The sequence below is a fragment of the Tursiops truncatus genome, chromosome 1, assembly GCF_011762595.2.
Source record: "Tursiops truncatus isolate mTurTru1 chromosome 1, mTurTru1.mat.Y, whole genome shotgun sequence".
NCBI lineage: Eukaryota > Metazoa > Chordata > Mammalia > Artiodactyla > Delphinidae > Tursiops > Tursiops truncatus.
Window position 1 is genome coordinate 123705175 of NC_047034.1, and position 23981 is coordinate 123729155.

The following is a 23981-nucleotide window of genomic DNA, read 5'->3' on the forward strand; positions in this document are numbered from 1 at the left end:
TCTGCAGTTTTAGCAAATCCACCAACTTTGTTATTCTAGTATTTCATCTTCCTGTGGCTCTCTGTCCATGTCAAATACTGAGATTGGACTTCACTAGATGATTTTTAACATTCCTTTCAGAACTAAAGTTACAAAATTATTTTTCCAATAAATGTTTGGGAAGCTGGTGAAAAACCAGATAAATTTGTTAGTGTAAATCTCATTGAAATGTAATTTAATCTTTAATACGCTGAAACAAATAGGATGAAGTTAATAATATATAGAAACAAAGCTACAAAAATATAACCCAAGAAAAAAAGACTACCAAAAAACAAAAGTATAAGTTGTTAGAGTGTAATATAAGTATATCTCAGGGTACTTTATAATGCATTCTTAAATAAACATAAAAAGAATGATAGCCATGCTAGACAAAATCCATTGGGATGAATGCATTCTTGGATCTGCTGTTTAAATTGGTATTAGAAATATTAATCACAAATTTGATCTAAGTTTAAAAATTATATTGTTGAACTTGTTTAAAAGTCCTTGATATCAAAGGACTTAAAAGTCAAAAAACTACATTTAAAAAATGTAAATTGTAGAATGGTGTGACTATTATGCCAATTAAGAACATCTTTTAATTTTTAATATGAATGAAAAATAACTTTCAAATAGGTCCTTAAATTAAAATTCTACACACCTTAAACAATCCTCAATATTAAAACTACACTTCTAAATTGAATCAAAGGCAAAAAATGGGACGTGTTCTTTTTTTTTTTTTTATAAATTTATTTATTTATTTATTTTTCGCTGTGTTGGGTCTTGGTTGCTGCACATGGGCTTTCTCTAGTTGCGGTGAGTGGGGGCTACTCTTTGTTGTGGTGCGCGGGCTTCTCATTGCGGTGGCTTCTCTCATGGCAGAGCACGGGCCCTAGGTGCATGGGCTTCAGTAGTTGTGGCTCGCGGGCTCTAGAGCACAGGCCCAGTAGTTGTGGCGCACGGGCTTAGTTGCTCCGCGGCATGTGGGATCTTCCCGGACCAGGGCTCGAACCCATGTCCCGTGCATTGGCAGGTGGATTCTTAACCACTGCACAACCAGGGAAGCCCCCTGGGACGTGTTCTTTCTTAGAATTAAATACATCAAGTAATGTAATCTAATTTTTGTAGATGCTGTGTCCCTTCTGACACAGAGGGCTATTTGCTAATGGCCATGGTACCAATATTTTTTGGTTATATTATAAGGAAGTTAATGTTATATTTTGGTCACATCATGAGGATGTATTTGGGCACTTTATCTCTGTAAAAATATTTAAATGTAGAAATAAAAGTGGATTTGCCATTAAGCTAATGAAGCTTAAGCTTTAGGGTCTGTCACCTGCATGGGCTCTTTCCAAAGCCTTGTGAGGGGCCCTGCTTATGTATTTACATGGTTATTTTATATTCTTTTCCTTAAAGAGGCTCCTTTCCAAATTGTGGAAGCTGAATTCAGGTCTCATAAAACTTGGATTTGTTCCACCTATACAATAAGCTACTTGCTTCCCATTCACTAGTCTACTAGCAGAATTTACTGGACTTAGAGTCAGAAGACCCAAATTAAAGCCACAGATTTACACCCAACTAGCTATCAGCCACAATCTTTCTGTCCAGTTTCTACTCATGTAAAATGGGAATGATAATATCTTGGGTTAATCTAGAGCTCGAATGAGATAATAAATGTGAAGTCCCTTGAAAATGTATAATTTCTATGCAGAGATTAGATACTATTTCTAATATCAGATTCTTCTCATGTATTTTTTGAATCTGGAGTCTTTGGCAATCTAGTTTTATTATATATATGTCTAACTATAATACCTGTAACTGGATTTTTTTCAGGTTGTATGCAGCAATAACTATCATTTACTCATTATCTGCCATGTGATAGGCACCATGCAAAGTGTTTTATAAGAATATATAAAACTAATTATTGTTAGTTATTTATATAATAAACAATACTTATTTTATTATTTACCATATGGATTTAATTATAAATGAATAATAAATAGTTATAATTAATAATATTAATTAAAATCTATAATTAATTATAATTAAATCTCATTTTAATTTCACAACCCATTTGTAGCATCTGTTACCATTTTACAGAAGGAAAACACGGGCTCAGATGGTGTAAGTTACTTGAAGGTGATACAGCTACAGGAATCAATGCCCATATTCAACCTCAGGTCTAACTCCAAAGCTTATGCTTCGCAAGTGTTACTTGGCTCAGAGCTATTCTCTGGTATAGGTGCAGCATATATTTGTACAATCTTATGGAAGAAATAGTGTAAATCTAAAGTGTGAATTTTATTGAGTTAAATAAGATAATTTCAATTTTTAAAACATAAAGTTATCATAATATTTTATAATTAAAAAAATGAAAGTATAGTATTTTATAATTCTGTTATGTTCGTAAGCTCTCTAAAAGCATATTTTATACACTTTTACAGATTGTTTTGCCTCTCTATTTTTCAATGCATGTGTGAAGTGCTTCAGAAATGAATAACTATGATCATAAACACAATTATATTAATAGTCCAGTAATGCCCAGTTAGTTTCTTTATATTGCTAAATATATAGGCTATAAATATTCCCTTATTCTAATACAGGATATATGTAATAGGTGGGAAAAATTTGTCAATTATGTTCTTACCAAAATGTTGTGTTTATCACTCACCATAAAGTATTTGCTCATTTTACAGGTACATTTTATTAAAGTCCAATATTTTTACTGAAATGTTATTTTATTTTGGAAAATAGAAGTGTTTCACAACATTCTATATATCTCAGATCTTAAGAAAGTGCAGTAAATGCAAATAGTAGCTGCAAGATGTTGGAGACTCCCAAAGATTTAGCAATGAAGAAAGAAGTAATGTTAATAGTTAGGGCATTTAGAAGTGATACCTTGAATTCACAAAGAACTATGCTTTTCTTATATAATGATTAAATTATCATTTGATTTGATTGTAAATTCCAGTAAGAGAAATAATAGTTAATGCTTTGGTTATTAATTGTTAAATATCTTATTCTAGGAATTAATTGGAACATTTTACATAGAAAGGAAACCTATAGCAGTTTTAGTTAGGATTCTCAACTTGCCATATATTGTAGAAAGAATATACACACAGAATAAGAATGTAGTCCATTACATGTGGATAAGCTTTACAAAATATGTAGTGTTCTTCCACATCCCATTAAGATTTTTTTTCATTAAACTCTTCAGTACCCCACCCACTGAGATAAGGAAGCCCTATCTGCCAGAATTCCCGGGCCAATCTTCTCTTACAGGAATTCTCATCATCTGTGCCTTCAAATTAAAAGGAAATTGATGCTTTTCAACAGATGTCCATCTTTGTGCTCAAAGTCCACTCTCAGCAAATTTCAATTCAAATCTCATGCTGTTTTAGAATCAAGTTTTAGTTATTTAATCTCCCTCAGAATTGATATTACAAAAAAATGTGTGTATGTCTGGGGACAATTTAGATTGCATCAGTAGTGTCATCAACATTCTGCCCGACTATTGGTATTCCCACACTTTAAATAAAAATCTTGAAAAATAAAAACATAAATAAAAATGAAGCACCCAACTTAAAAACCATGCCAGATATCCCACCAGTAGGCACATCATATCGATGTTCCCTCCCCCTCTGGCTCAGTTCTCCCCACCCCATTGCCAATGTCAATGAGTAGAAAATTAAACTGGGATCAAACACTGGCAATTGAAAGATTTCTATATGATCAACATTTCTTACCCCAAATCATGCAGAACATACCCCATAAACCACTGTTCCAAGGTTGCCTCTACGTAAGGGATTCTCCTACCCCAAACACCTAGGCCTACCTGTCTGCCACTTAGAGAGGGAAGAGTGGTGGATTGTGCTGCAACTGGCAATGGAGTACACATGCTCCTTTCCTGCTGGAGGCCACTTATACAACCCCATGCCAGCTGTGGGTCATTCTGGGGGACGGGCATATCTTGGATCTGCTGATCACACCTGGCCCATGGTGTGCAGCAATCGCCAGACAGTCTGGCAGGTTGGAGAGTAATCCCACGCTGGCCCCTTTCCCAGGGGGCTTGGCAGGAGTGATCCTGTGGGAGAAGGAATCTCCATTTTCTGGGAGAAAGAGGAGCACTGTAGCAAAACTTTCACTTTATCATTTTTCTATTCTTGATATATATTTTTTTCATTCTGGGTAATGCATTTAAAACAACCATCAGAAAATTAGTTTTAATTCTATGTAATAAAACAGTACCAATATCATATGAAGCTAAAGGGTCACAATTTCTTCACACAATGCAGCTTTCATACTAAACTAAACTAAACTAAACTTTCATACTTTCATACACTGAACACATTATAAGTAGGGCATTATACTCTAGTCTATTTGGAAGTTGATGCAATAGGTCAGTGGTTCCCTTTAAAATTTTATGTAAATTAAAGGTAAAATGGTACTAAATTTAATGTACATGTAATGAGCCAGAAAAGTATAATTAATTTAGTGCAAGATTTCAGCATATTCCATTCATCATCATACTTCCATGATGATTTATTTAGACATTTGTTTGTGTTCTAATTTGTCCAATAGCCAATGGCATTGGAAATACTCAAATTGGTCAAAACCAAGTAGTTTGAGACTTTGGAAACACATATTATTTCACCAATATATAAAATAAATCAAATATAAATAAACATAGAGAAAATGTACTCTAAAGTATAATGAACCTACTCTAATTATAATCAAACTTGATCACATAACACACAAACAGGGCTTCTAAATGTCTGTTTGCATTTGCTATATTTTATGCTTTCAATGACACATATACCAGTATTAAATGCACTCTTTTCTTCTTGGAGCCTTTGAATATAGGTTTCTTTTTAGGAAGAAGTATGTAGTTTTTGACATTCAATGAAGTAAAAGAATGAATCAGAGGTCCAGTATAGAATGCATCATCCATTGGTTCTGGATTTAACATATAAAATCCTTACAAGAAGAACTGAAATGTTCTAAAGATCTTTTTTTGTTTATTTTTAGTTAAAAAATGTCTCTTTGGTTATTAGATAGCACTAATCAACCATTTAGAAACATTTTTTTAAGTCCAAATCTTTAACAAAATTGTCATTTTGATTTGGGAATCCATTTTGGTTTCTCCACAATGAAATAGGTAGGCTTTGTCAATTACCTTACTAATTCCAGTAAGGTTCTAGAGTATGCTGGTTTAAGAAAAAAGTTTAGAAAATGTGGGAATGAGGGGATAGAAAAGAACACATCACACAATCCAGATCTATTAATAGGATGCATATACAATTACTTATGTAATTAGTCACTAAGGGTGAGAGCTGTTAGTATCCATGATGGAAAAAGTGCAAAAATAATACCATAAAAAATTGATGAGAGATTCAAGATGTTGCCATGATGATAACATGAAGACCTGATGTTGATATAATCCATATAAATTCTGTTATTTTCAAATTTATATAATGTAAAAATACAGATTTTAAAATTCTGACCTTGTTACTTGACTTAGATTAGTGCCAATAAAGCATTTTTAAAAATATGCTTTAAGGTGAAAAATTTTAAGTAATTTTCCCTAAGGGACATCACCTACTCTTAGGCTCTTACCTTCATTAAAACTTGTCCTCACACTTAAGAAAACTCATAAAGTCTTTTCAAATATTCCAGAGACATAGAATCTTTCTGAGATTTTAATGCCAATGTAATATATTAATCCATTGGTTCTTTCATAAATGTGTATTTTGGCTTCACACAGTCTGCATGATGCCTTGCCTTGATCAGTGATTTTAAAAAAACACATTTCAGTGTTTCAAAGAGGTAATAAGGTGAAGCCCATCACCCAGACTTTTGTGTTTGATTTTTAGGTTTTTTTTTTTTTTGGCTTTCTCTCAGCTTGAATCTCTTTCATGTTGCTATTCTGTAAGATGGGGTGGCATATGAAATTTGCTCAGTCAGGATGTTAGTCTCATTCCGAAGCACAAAAGTGCTTCCAAAATCATCATCCTGCTATAATGAAAGGTATCACCATGAGACTTTAAGATGTATCTGACCTTCTAGCAGAGGTCAGTCAATTAGTCCCAAAGGCTATTTGAATAATAACAATGAACAAATAAAAATAATGAGAAGAAAGAGGAAACAAAAATTAAAAGGTTCACCTTAACTTTCCCAGCATTTTCATCATCTTCCTTTTTTTCTTCAAATTCAAAGGCAACAGTCATGCGTTGTTGTCTCTGTTCTTCCCACAGTGTAGGGTTAAAGCTGTCACTGTCTGACTGGAAATCTACAGTTAGATTCCAAAGTGTTATTGCTTTTTTTAAAAAACATAAATTGTTATTTAACAGAGCTTAGTACGCTATACGAAAAATGGTGATAGGTACTAAAAACAAATACAAAGAGAAAAAAAGAAAAGGAAAAATAAAGAAACAGAAAGAAAGAAAGAAGTAAAGAGGGAAAGAAAGAAAGAGAAAGAAGGAAAGAAAGAAAAAGAGGGAAAATATTCCCCTCATATTTGTTACATAGTCTTTTAACATCTTAACTCACATTCAGCTTTCTTAAGTATACATTAATTATATATTGGGGTAGAGAAGTTTTCCAGTGTAGAGAATGAGCTCTCCATAACCTAATTATGATAATAGAGCTGAATTAGGTATTTTAAACCATTATCTCTTTTAATCTTCAAAACAGCACCATGGTAGAAGTAATATAATCCTCAATTTAATAATGAGAAAACTATAGCTGAGTTTTAAGAAACTTGTTCAAAGCCATGAAGCTTCTCCACGGACAATGCAGGATTCTATACCATGACTGTGTGATTATAGAGTCCATAACTGTAACCACTAAATGCTATTAGGATGTTATAAAAGGTACTACATAACTTTGGTTTTGCAATAAACTGTCCAAGATTGCAACCTTTCTTGTTGTTGTTCTTTTGTGTGTCTGGTAGGGGGCAATGTAGTGGTGCTTGGTTTTATGGTAAAAAAACATTTGGAAAATAGTCTTTAACATTCAGGTCTCAATTAATCTAAATGTGTCTCAAATTAACAGGGAAAGGAAATGGCTTATCAATCTTTAATTTACATGTTGGTTAATGGTAATATCTTCTTTGCAACAATCCTGTGAAGATCACATGAAAATGCAATAAAAGCACTTCCCAAAGGATAACCTTTATTATATAAAACTTTGTGTGTTGCAAGGATTTCTGCAAATTCACTCATTACACTTCTGCTTGAAAAACCAAAGGGTGACTTGTTTAAATTTCAAGAAAACTTTTCTGTTACCAACTCTGCTTTCCTCAAAGGAAAACAAAGTGAAACAAACTAGGCTAATTCCTTAACATCACATCTTACCTAACTAGATCTACCTCATTCCATGGAACAATTTAGGGATTTAATCTGTCAGACTAGATCTCAGAAATGGCCAGAAAATATGAGACACTTTTCATTTTCCCCTATAGCCTTTCAAAATGAAATATTTTGTTAATCTAGGGATATTAAAATGAAAATGTAAGTAAAGTTGCATGAATAAAACATAATCCTTATTTAAGACTCTTGTTATACCCTATGTAAACACAGTGGCATTTCTTTCATAAATTCAAAAGATCAATTTTACTGAAGCCTGAAAAATATATATGATCTTTCCTTTTTCTACTTCTGTAAGTCAAAATTTGAATGAAAATATCCTAAAACATTTCAAAATGATTCATTTCCCTTTTTAAGTAAAAAAACCTAAAGACATTTATTATAATTATCCTGAAAATAAGAACTACATAAGCAAATAGTTTCTTTTAAAAGTTGGTCTCTTTTAAAAGGGTTGGGTGGATTTAACCCATGGGTGGATTAAAGTGGGTTTACTCTTTCAAGAATTACTATTACTGTTAGACTGTGGTAAATGTTCATGACAGCCTGTGCTGGCTTGAGCTAAGGGGCCTGTGCTGAATTTCAAATGGTAAAGGATAAAGCTCCTTTGAAAATTTTATGAGTAATGTGATCATAGAAGAGAAAATTTTATTATTGAAAAAGGTTTAAGTTTTTCAAAAATTATTCCTATCATAATTGCTGACATTGTTTAGGAAAACTCAACTTGAAAAATTAGTCGTTTGCAAGTCATCTCTTTACGGTTGACTCTTAACATGAAATAATTTGGGGCCTGAGATCAGGACTAAATGTTTAAATTGTGTTCATAAAATTAGTGAATGCAGGAAATAAACCAACTTATCTTCCTTAAGATCTGACTCTTCTTAGCTCATTTCAACTGGCTAGGTATCACCTTCAGTTAACTAGTCCTGGGTTTTGCAATCCACCAAGAAAAGATGTCGCTCCTAAAAGTCAACATTATTTTCATGACAGATATAAAAATGAAGAGTTATGTTTTTGAAATCTTACTTAGAATATTACAGTATGGAAGATAATTAGAGTTGCTTAGAGTTAACCCCCAAATGATTTATGTGTGTCATGTAATTATGTGTCTTGCCCATGTGCCACTATTGGCCAGAGATTAGAATAAAATTAATCCCTTTTATTCATAATCATACAAGCATAGGAGAAATTTCTACTGACTGTTTACCTTCATCACCACGAGGTTGCTGTGGAAACATGTAGTTAGTCAATACTCTTTGCTTTGTTTCTGGATGGGCTTCAGTTTGTAAAGGGATAAGGGCTTTGGACTGGAAGCAAAGGACATAAATTAGATTAATAAGATTGGAAGTATAAAGAATATTTCTTTTATATAGCATAAAGGTCAATAGTCTGGACGCACTGTGCTGAATGAACAGTTAAAGAAAAGTAAGGAAAAAGGTAATGAAATAAGAAAGTATAACATAAAATAAGACTATTGTAGAGGAATATTTTGAAATTCTAAGGTTTTCATAATGAGATTTTCTTTTTCTTTAGTACATTCTTTTACAAGACCTATTCATCTTCATTGAGTAATGCCAGTTTTGATCTTGAAGAGACCAAAATATGTCAAACTGTTTCAACTAAGTAAACTTTTGGTATAGTCCTATATTTTCATGAACTGTTGCCCTAAAATATAAATGGAATTTGCTATCAAATTTATACTATACAAGATCATCTATGAATTTAATTAGGTTAAAACATAAGCATTTATTTTAAAGAAATTTTTGTAACCAAAGACAGGGTCCACATACACATAAGCAACAATCCTTGTATTTGATATATCACAATATATTTACCTATGGATGGTAACATTTAATTCTCTATTATTAATTTTATTTCAGAAATACTATTTATGAAGGTATTTTTTAGAACTTTTATGTTATATGCTATTTTTATAAAACATATTGGAAATAATCATATTATTTAATGTTTTAAAATACACTTATTTCATGACATTTATTAATAAGAGTGAAGCACAAAGGGGATTTGGGATACCAACTTGTCTCATGAAACTAAGTCAGAAACACATTAAATCGCTGTTCTAAATAAAAGCTAAATGGTGCAGCCACTGCTCTGTTCATTCTCCCACAAGAATAATAAATCATGACATTAGGGGATGTTTTTTTACAATGCAAGACTGTAGAAAATACTGTTCCATTAGCATAGTTCACGTTGATTCCAGAAATGATTTATTTATAATGATATATTGATGCTTTGAAAAATCTACAGTCCATTGGTAAGACTTGAATTTGAATGACAATCTAATTTTTTTTAGTAGATGGAAGAAAGTGCTGTAATGACTGTAGGAATACAAACATTATTCTCACACTTATATTTCACATTTTGTAGAAGTTTATTTTAATTTTTTACAAAAGTAGCTCAATACCTATGTCTGAACAATTCATTTACCAGTAATGCTGTTTTTATGCTCAGAAAATAATCATAACAAACTAAAACCAAGATGATTTGTTTTCACTTGGTAATTCATATTTTGGGATAGGATGTTTTAAAATTTTAGGATTACAAGAAAAAAGTAAAAAGAAGAAAAATAAACTATGTCAAAATCATCTATCACCAGTTTTTCTGATGGCAAATCAGATGTCTTCAACTATTTCTTTTTATTTTCCAGTTAATAAAATTATTCATTAACACTCAATTACTAATTCTATTATAATCTATTTTCATAAGTATAAGAGTTAATATCAAAACAATTTCACAGAAGATACTGGTAATAGCAACAAAAGACATCACAAATTTTTTGAATAAAGTTTTAGAATTAAGTTGATTATAATTAAAAACACACACACACACACACACACACACACACACACACACACACACAAAAGGAACATGGAGGATAATAATTCCCTCTTGTGGGAATTGTGGTAATGATTTCTTATTCTTTACCTTCAGAGGCATAATTAAAGTACATCCTCTGAGGACATGTATATACCACCTAGAAAAATGATCATTTTGTGTATTAGGTCTCTGAGAATGAAGTAGAAGCTAGATTGAAGCATTTAAAAGGGGTGAGAACTATAGTACTGTTTGTCCACAGCAATGAAATACTTATTTGAATTATTACCTTTACAAAAATCTCTCCTCCAGGGGATAAAGAATCTATATTTTGCAGTGATTGTCAAAGGTACCTATTGGGAATAAGTTAGCAATTCAAAGTTTCAACTGTAGTTCATTTGAATAAACAAAATAAATCAGGTAATAAAAATTTTTACCTGATTGTCAGAAAGCCACAAAGCTGCAAGCTCCTTAAGTTTGGTAAATGAGAATGGTAAATTCTTCAATCTGCAAAAATAAGAAAAGTCTAATAGCATGGGTGAAGATGGATAAATTTCATTTTTATGAAGAATTTTTTAAAATACTGTAACTTATTTGTTTCATTCTTCTCTCTACTTCTTTCTCCATTGAGTAGCCTGAGCAAGCTTTTAAAAGTGAAAATCTCGAGTTTACAACTCTTCAAATGCTAGGATAAAACTGAAAATTGTTAACATGCCTTGTCAGACCTTATAAGATCTGGTCCTCCAAAACCTCTCCAGAGCTTCTTTGTTACTCTTTTCCTGACAGTCCCATTAGTTCCACTGGCCTTCTATCAGCCTACTCTGAGGATTAGCCAAGCTCTTTTCTTCTGTCTGGAATATTCTTTCTTCCATACTTCACTTAACTAAAATTCCACATATTCTTTAGCTCTCAGCTTAAATGTCAGTTCCTCAAAGCTTTTCTTGACTCTTCATTTAAATTTCTTTCACCAGTTTAGTCTCAAAGCACTTTCATGGAACATATCACAGTTTGTAATTTTTTGTTTAGTTTTGTGGTTATTTTTTTACTGTCTGTTATCCCCATAAAATTGTAGGCTCTATGAGGGCAAGAGGCCATTTCCACCTTACCTCGAAAGGAATTTACAGCTCCTGAAAGCATGTCCTTTTGTTCTTTCACCCTTCATATATTGTGTAATAGATATTCAAAGAGGGAATCTTTAAAAATAGCATTTTGAGATAAGTAAAGTTGGCATCAGCCTTGGTATTCAATCAAAATTATCTATTTAGGTTTGGCTTCAGCCTGTGGAGGGCCAAATCACCAACTGCCTGCTTCAACATACTGTATGATATCCCTGAAATTGTGTATGATCAATATATTGTCATTACTTGGGTTATCACCATAGCTAGTCAACAGAGTGAATAATACAAACAAGGCACACCAATGAATTTATTGTTATTTTCTGCATGTTCACTTTTGAATACAAATATTTTAGATATGACTTGGAATGATAATTTCTTTGAAATTCTTTAATATGTTGGAATTCAATCAGTCAAATGATGAATAAATATATTTTGAGAACAGAAGTGGAAAATGTTATAATAATTAATAAGGATTGTGGAAGCAGTTAATTGTATATGCAAAAGCAATTAAGCACTATCAAATAATTTAATAAATATGAAAAGATATTGACAAGCCAAGAAACATATCAACAGAGTGTATTAGCTAGGTAAGTTTAGGAAGGATATAATAACCTTTCTGAGCTAACAGAAACTTGTAAAACATAAATAAGTATATAAAGAATAACAGGGATTAAATTATATCACAATTATTTTTAATATAATTATTTTTATACTAGCATTTATAACATTAAACCAAACTGTCCATTAAAGTTTTCTAATTTTTTAGTTATTTAATTTAAGTCAGAAATTATGAAGTAATGTGTTATGAGGAGAAGTTTTTACATCATGTGGAGATGAATTAAAAGTAGAATATCAATTCTGCCACATAAAAATTACATGAGGGGAAAACTGTCCAGAATCATATACAATATCCATGATAAATCATCAGTCAAATCATAAATGTAGAGTATGGAAAGAAACTGTCAGAAAAGGATGTTACCTTCATTTTTCCTTGTTCTTCCAGTGACCACCATTGAAAGTGAGCATTTATTTAGTATCATAACTGTGTGGTGTATTGATCACAGGAGCAATCTTACAGTTGACAGTGTAAAAGGATCATTGTTCCTGAACTATAATGACGAACTTCTAAAATTTATTACATTTTAAATATAAAATTGGAATAATCATGACTTTTGGATAACATTTAATATTTAATCTTTTATGCAAGCAGTTTTTTCTCTGACAGTGATGTTCAACTTTAGCCTCAGCTTTGACTGAATGTTGATTTTAATCTCAGGTTAAGATTCATTGATTAATTCATCAATTTAAAAATATTAATTTGGCTCTATACTATGTTCCAATCACTGTATTAGAAGACAAACTAGCTTATATTTCTGGCCAGATGAAGTATTTTAAACTCCTACTATTATGAGATTCTCAATGTCTTATTAAAATCTTTTGCATTGGCATTTAGCAATGTGTTGTCCTATGGTACATACTCACATGTGCTATATTTGTTGGATAAATAACTCCATTAGGAGTCCTAACTATGGGTCATTTAAAAATATTTTGTAAGCATATTTTCCATATCATCATGTAAAGTATTAATGTATAAAATTTGAGCAGACGAAGTATTTAGGAGAGACTTCCAGCTCACCATGAAAACCCTCCCTCCAGGTTGACAATAATGAAGCTTGGTTCCACTGGGGACTGTAATTGAATCCACTAGAATCCATCTCTTATGGTATCTCTACGACCATGTTTCTAATCTTATTCACAAGAATATAATTAGAAAATTCTGAAAAATGTCTTACTGAAAGTTGGGCACAACATTTAATGCATTTCCTTCATTATCTTGTAGGTTAAGAGTCAAAACAAGAAATGGGGTTGATTTGACATGAATTACTCTTGATGCACCAAGCTATGAAGCTTCCATGTCACCTTGATTTAAAAAAAAAAAAAAATTCCAAAGCCTTTAAAAAAAGATTTTATTTCTTACATGGAATATTTTAAGCTACTAAGTGAATGGTTTTTGAAATTCACATTAGTAGTTTTTTCTTAGACAAACCAACAAACAAATGACAACTCCCACACTTAGTGAAACCTTAGAATCTGAACATTCTCTGTGATTCCATAAAAGCTAATCTTTGTTAGTTTTGTTGCAGTCTCATATTATCATTTATCTGACTGAAACTTAATGAAAACAAAGAGTTCAAGTAGTCTATTCTAATCCACAATCACTTTATCTTCTTAGAAGTTATTTTTAGTCAGTATTGATTTTATCCTTTCCTATTTGAGGACGACTGTGGTAGAAATAAAGATGAACAGCATTTTCACCCATTCACCAATATAACAACTTTGTCACAAGAAGAGGACCTATCCTTTCTTTGTTCATCCTTTTCAGAACATGATTAAATAGCCATTTGGTTGTCTTTACTATAATGTGCAAACCTCATGACTTTTGAGTACTAGCTTCTTGGCAATATTCTCACCAGTGTTCTGGTGGTGTGGACAGTATATACATAGCTCAGTTAATTTACTGGAGACATAAATATATACATGAAAACATATATGTATGCATACATAACTGTGGACATATTTTTATTAATAAATTTTGTAGACTTTCACTACAATTATTTTTCCATGTTTTCATAATATTATGCTTTCTGCATATGGGAGGGTTTTGGTACATAAATTTGGGTGTATAAATTTTACATAAGTTTAATATACAATATATGTTTCTATATAATCAAACAATAAAAGTTTGAAGTATCAGTTTAAAAACCATTTAGCTTCTGCCATTTTCTAAATGGATATTTGCATACTTATATAAATATTTGCATTCCATATACTTTATAAGATACAGAAAAAAATTTCAAAATTATTGATAAGAAACAATAATTTGCTTTTAGAAAATAACTAATATGTGATTGTGAAATATTGCAGAAATACCTGTTGTCACTCAGATTTAAGACTCTTAGTTTCTGCATCTGTCCAATCTCTTCAGGAAGAAATTCCAGTTTATTGGAGCGTAGAGACATAACTGTTACATTCTTACAGCTTCCAATCTATGGGTAACAAAAGAAAAAAAAAGTAAAGAATCACAGTGTAAACTATTTTTATACTAACATTTATAATTTATAAAGTAATTTAATTAATTTACAAATTTCTTTATCACTTTAAAGACTATCAATATGTGTATTGTTTTATTTTTTATAATCTCACACTCTAAAATATGTCTATAATACATATATTCCTTTAGATATTAAGACTGTGTATCTCATATTTTTTTACATATTATGAAGGAAAAATTTTCTTTTTAATTTTGTGATTAGAATACTTGTTAGCTTCATTGTTTTCATAAATCACATTGTTTTTGTCTATCCGAGTAAGTACTAATAAGTTATGTTTATAATAGATCATATATACTCAAAAATGAAATATTGTTGATATTTCCTTTGAAAAGTTAGTTTTATTTAATGTTACAATGGTATTTTTATTCATAACTTTTGCCTCTAAATAATGATATATGAATTATTGTTCCTGTATTATGAAAGCATTTAATAGAAAATGTTAAATTGAAAATATATTTCACAGTTTTTTCTTGACATGAATACATGGAAGTCCCATTTAGAGATGAATGCTAATGGACCATTTTGGTGGATCCTGAAGTTAAAACAATTATGCAACATGATACTTTAAACAACTTATTTATATTAAAAACTTTCACTTAGAACTGGAAGTATAGTTACCTCAAAATTTATTTATTGTTTTTAAAAGCAAAATATATAAGTTGGATTAGTTAAAATTGTATTCCTTAGCATGAACTAATTTATAATATTTTATTACTATTTTTGGCAAGCAGTGTTTAAATCAAATGTATTTCCTGGGTCAAATATAAGAACTTATAACTTGCCATTTAAAAAAGAATGATTAACAAATAAATAATTCCTGTATACATTCACAGCTCAACTCGTAAGCTACACTGCTACTGAACCTGTTAAGATTTAATCCCCAAACAGATTCATTAAAAGAAATTAATAGAAACAAGTTTATTCCTCACTTCTCTGGGTAATTCTGGAAGGAAATTCTCATCGACTGCTAACGTTCGAAGACTGTGAAGGTAGCCAATAGTAGAAGGTAGTGACTCCAGTTCATTACAGCTACAGTCAAATTCTTCTAATAAAGATAAACTGAAAATTAAATACATTAGTTAGACATTTTAAAAGGTCATGTGGCACAAAAGTTTTGGAAAAGCCATATATTCAAATTCACCAACCAAATTATTTAGCTAGTGACTACGTAATATTATATAAGTTAATTTATCTATTCAACCAAATGTTCAATACCATTTAATAAGTGGTTCAATTTGCTGAAATAAATGTAGTTCATTTTTCTCCTTTCTTAATTCACCTGTCATTTAAATGAGCCATTGAGAATGACAAAAGATTTTGTTTGTTTTTATACAACTTAGGTGTCACATATAGTCAGAGGCTCATAATGTATATCCTTGGAATGAGTGCATATAACTGGCGTGGGCAGGTAGAAGGGTATAGAGGGCAGGTCCAAGAAAGGGAAGATAAGGGGGGCAAAATATTAACAACAAAAACACTGATTAAATGCTAGGTATTTTACTAAGCATTTTAGAGATAAAAATAACTACTCTTTTCTTTAAAATAACTCTAGCAGATATCTATTATTTTAAATCCATTTTACACATAAGGAAATTGAGGCATAAAGAGGCTAAGTAACTTGTCCAAGGCCACACGAAGTAGGAAAACTAGTACCTAAATGCAGACAATATGGCTCCACTCTATTTTCCTGCCTCTCAGCCTGTGCATCAGTAGCAGAGGCTATGGACAGGGCTCATTTCAGCCTGCAGATGTGTTTTGGTTGGTTTACATAGTATTTTAAAAAGTGGTAAACTCTACATAATGAGCCAGACTTTTGGTGCCTTTTGAAAAAGAAGATCTGCAAATACTGGGCCTTTATTCTTGCATGACAATAATGGAAACAGAGTAATGGCTGCTGTCTTCAAATGAGCAAAGTTCTCCAGTTTGCCACAATCTCCACCACTCCAAACTTAGCCTGCTTTACCCCAAATCTACAGAAAGGAATTGTATGCGTACACTTTCAAGCTATCACAAGGGAACAAGACATTTTATTGTCTGGCTTGAGATAGCTGGGAAAGAAAGAGTGCCTGGCACAGAGTAAGCGCTAGCTATATTTAAGCTGTCATTGATGTTAATATTATTACACTGCTATTACCATTCATATCATTGTTTTACTGTAATAGGAAGGAACCCTCAAGGATGATGATCTCACCATTGTAAAGGGAAGACTGAATTAGAATTAGCTGGAGTAATATTGTAGAATCAACTTCCCTTTTTTATATCTTGGAACTAGCTGGCTTGAATGCAATTTATTCCCATAATTTAGTTAACAAGTGAACACAGAAATTAAGCATTTGGGTTTTAAGTTAGTCAGAATGGATTTGTGTCCCAGTCTTGTCACTTATTAGACATATTATCTTGGGTATCAAAAAATAAAACAAGGGGCTTCCCTGGTGGCGCAGTGGTTGAGAGTCCGCTTGCTGATGCAGGGGACATGGGTTTGTGCCCCGGTCCAGGAAGATCCCACATGCCGCGGAGCGGCTGGGCCCGTGAGCCATGGCCACTGAGCCTGCGCGTCCGGAGACTGTGCTCTGCAACGGGAGAGGCCCGCGTACCGCAAAAAAAAAAAAAAAATAATAATAATAAAAAATTAAAAAAATAAAACAAGGATCAGAGCTCAAAAATCAAAGCTGATTTTATTTACTGCCAGGAAAGGGAACACTCCCTGTTCACACTCAGAAGAAATTCACTTAGCACTGCACGGCGGGGGGAAAAGTCAGTGCCAAAAGGGGGTGGTGACAGGAGGTCATGATGATCATGCTCATTAAAGATGAAAAAATTGCATTATGGAGAGATTGGAATAAGTTCACAAGTCTGTGTACAAGTAGGTAAATCAAGTCCCGTCATTCATGGGTCAGGGAAGAATCTAATTCAGTCAAGTTCAGTCTGACCCTGATCAGGGTAACTCATGATTTATGGTCCTTAACAGCTTCAAGTGGTTAAAACCCAGAAGTGGTGAGACACAGTATTCAGCTGTGAATAATAGCTCTTAGGCAAATGCTTTTCCTTTTGCATAGACAAGTCATATTACTTTTCCACAGGCCTTAGTTTCTTTGTATTTGCAGTGACGATACTAGTAATTCCTGCCTCATGCAGTTTCTCTGAGTAGTTCATGAAATACTGTATGTAAAGAACTTAGCACAATACCTGCCATAAAATACACACTCAGGAAATATTTTCTCTTTTCATTAGTGAACCCTGAGAAATTAATTTCTAAATCCTTTGAGACCCGCACATTCAGGGGTGGTCATGTCAATGGGTACCAGACATACATGGCTGTGTGACTCTGTATGTATGCATTGGTGGTGGCAGAAATCAATGTATGTGGAAAACCCAGTAACAGATTATTTGTTTCTTAAAAAAAGTCTAGCACAGTGTCATACACATATAATACACTAAGAAAATTTGGTAGAATTGAATGAAAGAGGTTTCTATCTATGGTTTGTGGTCATGTACTCAGCAAGTGGTCATGAAAGTACGAGTGAGTTTTAAAAATAAAAACTAGTGAGACAGTGGCATGTACATATATACACTACCAAATGTAAAACTGATAGCTAGTGGGAAGCAGCTGCATAGCACAGGGAGATCAGCTCGGTGCTTTGTGACCACCTAGAGGGGTGGGATAGGGAGGGTGGGAGGGAGGCACAAGAGGGAAGAGATATGGGGACATATGTATATGTATAACTGATTCACTTTGTTATAAAGCAGAAACTAACACATGATTGTAAAGCAATTATACTCCAACAAAGATGTTACAAAAGTAAAACTTCAGATATATGCTCAGAGGTAGAAGTCAAAGAATTAAACAATTAAATAATACAATTAAGTTTTCTTATTTTTCTTTCTTTTATGAAAACATTTTTGAAGTTAGTCTTGAATCATAGTAAGGCACTCCTTACTTTGCACAGATTTCAGTTATCATGGTTTCCTTAAATAACATTAGTCCCCCAACAACATGGCTCAAATTTCAATTGCCTCAGTATATTAACTGTGAGTAACTGCATAAAGTACAAACTTTGCTGCTAACACTTCAGTCCACAAATCGCTGTGTAAATAACAGATGTACATCATGATCAGTGACTAGTCATATTACTTTTTTGAGTCTGTCAGTGATCAGCCTCTGCACATCCACTATTCAGTTCACACACGGACAGTAAGTCTTGTAGTTACGTTGCCTTCTTGTCAATCGGCTATAGAGAGATACTATAGGCACCATAATTTAACATTTAAAACACTACTCCTGTTGGATAATGCTCTTCGTCATCTTATTTCTCTTGGAGATTTGGATGAAAATGTGAAAATTTGCTTTTTATCACCAAGAACAACTTCATTAATCCAACCAGTGGACCAAGGAGTTATTTCAACTTTGAAGGCCTGTTATCTTACACAGACTTCTGAAGAGGCTATTGATGCTACACCTGGAGATCATACAGTTTCTTTAGCTGAGTTTTGGAAGAAATATGACATAAAGCATTCAATTGAAAATATTCAAACATCATGGCAGGAAATAACAGCAAGTAATACTCATGCATTGTAGCAGAAACTTTTAGCATACTGTGCAAATAATTTGGCAGGATTTGAACTGAACATACATGGAATTATAGAAGAAACAGCTGACTGTGGGAATGCTGCCTGCCACTGTTTGAGAGCCTGTAGATCTGCTGCCAGAGGAACTTAGTGAAGGAAAACTTGTTGACATCAATGAGGAAAGTGGTTGTAATGAAAGGATGAAGATGTCTCAGAGGAAGTGACCCTGGCAATAAACTTTACATTAAAGGAACTCTCAGAGATATTTCATGATATTGAAAGCACAAAGGATAAAAGTTTGGAAGCTGATCCAAGCTTAAAAGGAGGATGACAATTCACTGGCTCATAGAAAAGATGTTCACTCTGAATTACAACTTACACAATGAAAAGAAGGCAAGCACTGTTCAAACTAATTTTGATAAGCTTTTTTTTTTAAAAAAAAACACTTTAATTCTTGATGTTCCTAATGTTTACAATGACTGTGTATTAAATCCAGGTTGATTTATTATTTTTCCATTTCTCTATACATTTATAACCAACAGCAACAGTATTTAATGTTTGAAAAGGTTTAAAGATCTTTCGTCAGAACAATCAGAATTTCCTCCATTGATTCTTAAGACTATTTTGCATAGTTTCAGTGTGCATGGTTGTTTTCATAGTCCCCACTACTGTGCAAAGTGAGGACTTCCTACAATAAAAAGACAACATTTTTACTGCATCATGGACTATACTGAATTAATAATTTATAGCCTGAAAGTATTTTACAGTTTTGGGTTACAAAGAAAATCTATTATGTGCAAAACACACATTCTTCAATGATCTCTGAATTCAAAGGATTCAAACTCAAAATCTAACATTCCAACTGACTTTATTGATGGTTATCTTGTTATAAATCACCTAAGGTATTTTAATACAGGATCCTATATGAATACAGTTGTACCACATTTACTCAAATTATCACTGGCATTCAAAAGATAGACCAAAATAAGTGAAATAAATCTGACAGAGAAAGACAAACATCACACAATTTCACTTATATGTGGAATCTAAAAACAAAAATACAAAAAAGTAAAAAAAACCCCACAACCAAGCTCATATATACAGTGAACAGTTTGGTGGTTGCCAGGAGTAGGGGATAGGGGGTAGAAAAAAATGGGTGAAGGTGACTAAAAGGGATCAACTCCCCATTATAAAATAAATAAGTCATGGGGATGTAATGTACAGCATCGTATAGTTAACAATACTGTACTTGAAAGTTGCTAAGAGAGTAGATCTTAAAAGTTCTCATCACAAGAAAAAGGTAACTATGTATGGTGAAAAATGTTAACTAGATTTATTGTGGTGATCATTTTTCAATACATACAAATATGGAATCATCCTGCTGTACATATGAAAGTACATTACCCTTTGTACAAAAAAAAGGATAGACCAAAAGCTACCTTTTTTAAAATTTTTCTCTATAGTCTATAATAGTACACATTAAAAGTGAAAACTAGCTGCAAAGGAAGTATAAAGTACTTCAAAGCAGTGCTTCCCAAACTTTAGCGTGCATATGGATCACCAGCAGAACTCGCTAAAATGCAGATTCAGATTCAGTGATTTGGGGTTGGGCCCAGATTCTGCATTTGAAACAAGCTAGTGGGTGATGTAGAAGCTCTTGGTCCTGGGACCACACATTTTTAAATAAAGTACTTGCAAATATGGCAAGAGTAACATTAAAATACACACACACACAGATGGAGAGATATACCATGTTCTTGGATTGGAAGATTCAACATTGTGAAAATGACTATACTATCCAAAGCAATCTACAGAATCAATGAAATCCCTATCAAACTACCAATGGCATTTTTCACAGAACTAGAAAAAAAAATTCTCAATTTGTATGGAAAGACAAAAGACCCCAAATAGCCAAAGCAATCTTGAGAAAGAAAAACAGAGCTGGAGGAATCAAGCTCCTGGACTTCAGACTATACTACAAAGCTACAGTAATCAAGACAGTATGGTACTGGCACAAAAACAGAAATATAGATTAATGGAACAGGATAGAAAGCCCAGAGATAAACACATGCACATATGGTCACTTTGTCTTTGATAAAGGAGGCAAGAATATACAATGGAGAAAAGACAGCCTCTTCAATAAGTGGTGCTGGGAAAACTGGACAGCTACATGTAAAAGAATGAAATTAGAACATTCCCTAACACCACACATGAAAATAAACTCAAAATTGATTAAAGACCTAAATATAAGGCCAGACACTATCAAACTCTTAGGGAAAAACATAGGCAGAACACTCTATGACATAAATCACAGCAAGATCCTTTTTGACCCACCTCCTAGAGAAATGGAAAAAAAAAACAAAAATAAACAAATGGGACCTAATGAAACTTAAAAGCTTTTGCACAGCAAAGGAAACCATAAACAAGATGAAAAGACCACCTTCAGAATGGGAGAAAATATTTGCAAGCAAAGCAACTGACAAAGGATTACTCTCCAAAATATACAAGCAGCTCATGCAACTCAATATCAAAAAACCAAACAACCCAATCCAAAAATGGGTGGAAGACCTAAATTGACATTTCTCCAAAGAAGATATACAGATTGCCAACAAACACATGAAAGGATGCTCAACATCACTAATCATTAGAGAAATGCAAATCAAAACTACAATGAGGTATCACTTCACACCACTCAGAATAGCCGTCATCAAAAAATCTACAAACAATAAATGCTGGAGAGGGTGTGGAGAAAAGGGAACCCTCTTGCACTGTTGGTGGGAATGTAAATTGATACAGCAATTATGGAGAACAGTATGGAGGTTCCTTTAAAAACTTAAAATTAGAACTACCATATGACACAGCAATCCCACTGCTGGGCGTATACCCAGAGAAAACCATAATTCAAAAAGACACATGTACCACAATGTTCATTGCAGCACTATTTACAATAGCCAGGACATGGAAGCAACCTAAGTGTCCATTGACAGATGAATGGATAAAGAAGATGTGGCATACATATACAATGGAATATTACTCAGCCATAAAAAGAAATGAAATTGAGTTATTTGTAGTAAAGTGGATGGACCTAGATTCTATCATACAGAATGAAGTAAGTCAGAAAGAGAAAAACAAATACCGTATGCTAACACACATATATGGAATCTAAAAAAAAAAAAAAATGGTTCTGAACAACCCAGGGGCAGTACAGGAATAAAGATGCAGACATAGAGAATGGGCTTGAGGACACAGGGAGGGGGCAGGGTAAGCTGGGACGATGTGAGAGAGTGGCATGGACATATATACACTACCAAATGTAAAATATATAGCTAGTGGGAAGCAGCTGCATAGCACAGGGAGATCAGCTCCGTGCTTTGTGAACACCTAGAGGGGTGGGGTATGGAGGGTGGGAGGGAGACGCAAGAGGGTGGGGATATGGTGATATATATGTATACGTATAGCTGATTCAATTTGTTATACAGCAGAAACTAACACAAAACTGTAAAGGAATTATACTCCAATAAAGATATTAAACACATACACACACACACACACACACACACACACACACACACACACACACAAGATATGTCAATGATGGCTAAAATTCATGTATAAATATTATAAGAGTTGTGTTTGGTAAGGTTTTACCTTAGATCACATATCAGTACAAGCAACACTACTCAAGGTAGTAATGCTTGACATTAAACAACAGCAACAATATTGACTTAATTTTCTAAAAACATTCTCCACATTTTTCTCTACTTTAGTTTGGTCTCCATGAATCAGTCTTGGATGAGAACATATTACTGTATCATTAACCCTCAATTACCTAGCTAATGGGGAAGAGGGATTGTGAATATACTACACAGATAATCTATGATTAAACTTTAACATCATTTATGACCATTAGAAACCATTAGATACCATTAAATATTCTATTAATGTAGATGCTAATAAACATAAAAATAAATGACTTTGGGCTTCATTTTCTTAGTTCACTTTTAACTCTTAACAGAAGTAATGTAATTCCGTGGAAAATGTTCAGACAGGCTTGGGTTCCAATTCTAGTGTGGTCACTTAATATCTGAGTGAACTTTATCTACTTATTAATCCCTGTTTTTTAATCTATAAAATTGGTTGATAATGCCTGATATGTAGAGTATCAGTGAGGATTCAATGTATGCTACCTTACTAGCACATTGATCTTGGACTTCCCAGCTTCTAGAACTCTGAGAAATAAACTTCTGCTGTTTTAGTCACCCAGTCTATGCTACTTTGTTATGGCAGCCTGAGCAGAATAAGACAATACATTATTATCATATTTGTATCTTTCATTCATGTTATATTACTAATCCTTACACAGATGAACATAAGCAAGGATCAATAAATAAATGGTTTTTTGCTTATTATTATTGATGACTATTATAATTTATTGAAGGCTATCTAACACTAAGTCTCACAATAAACTCAGAGATGTATTATTATTTCCATTTTACAGATGAGAAAACTACAGCTCTGAGATGTGAAATGATGTGTCCAAGGTCAATTAGTTAATGAGTGGAGAAGCCGGTCTAGTTCCAAGGCTTGCAAATATTCCCCTGTGCCATACTGCCTAGGTACGATGAAGAGATTAAACATGTTCAAGACATGATACCAACCTTTAAGGAGCCCATATACTAGTTGGGAGGGCATGACATTATAATTTAAAGGTAAATGATGATACAAAAGATAAATAAGAGACTTATTGGTGGGAATGTAAATTGATACAGCCACTATGGAGAATAGTATGGAGGTTCCTTAAAAAACTACAAATAGAACTGCCATATGACCCAGCAATCCCACTACTGGGCATATACCCTGAGAAAACCATAATTCAAAATAGAGTCATGTACCAAAATGTTCATTGAAGCTCTATTTATGATAGCCCGGAGATGGAGACAACATAAGTGCCCATTGACAGATGAATG

The 23981-nt window shown here is 32.9% G+C and overlaps 1 protein-coding gene across 1 annotated transcript in view; it reads right to left on the reverse strand.

Annotated features, from left to right (window-relative positions):
• The window catches only part of LRRC7 (leucine rich repeat containing 7), a 497118-nt gene that overhangs the window by 99108 nt on the left and 374029 nt on the right, over window positions 1-23981 (reverse strand). The window contains exons 12-17 of the mRNA XM_033865102.2: window positions 15378-15507; window positions 14267-14382; window positions 10655-10724; window positions 8590-8689; window positions 6183-6307; window positions 3854-4102 (exon numbers count right to left, since the gene is read on the reverse strand). Coding sequence (XP_033720993.2) covers window positions 3854-4102; window positions 6183-6307; window positions 8590-8689; window positions 10655-10724; window positions 14267-14382; window positions 15378-15507 — 790 coding nt within the window. The remainder of the gene's footprint in view (window positions 1-3853; window positions 4103-6182; window positions 6308-8589; window positions 8690-10654; window positions 10725-14266; window positions 14383-15377; window positions 15508-23981) is intronic.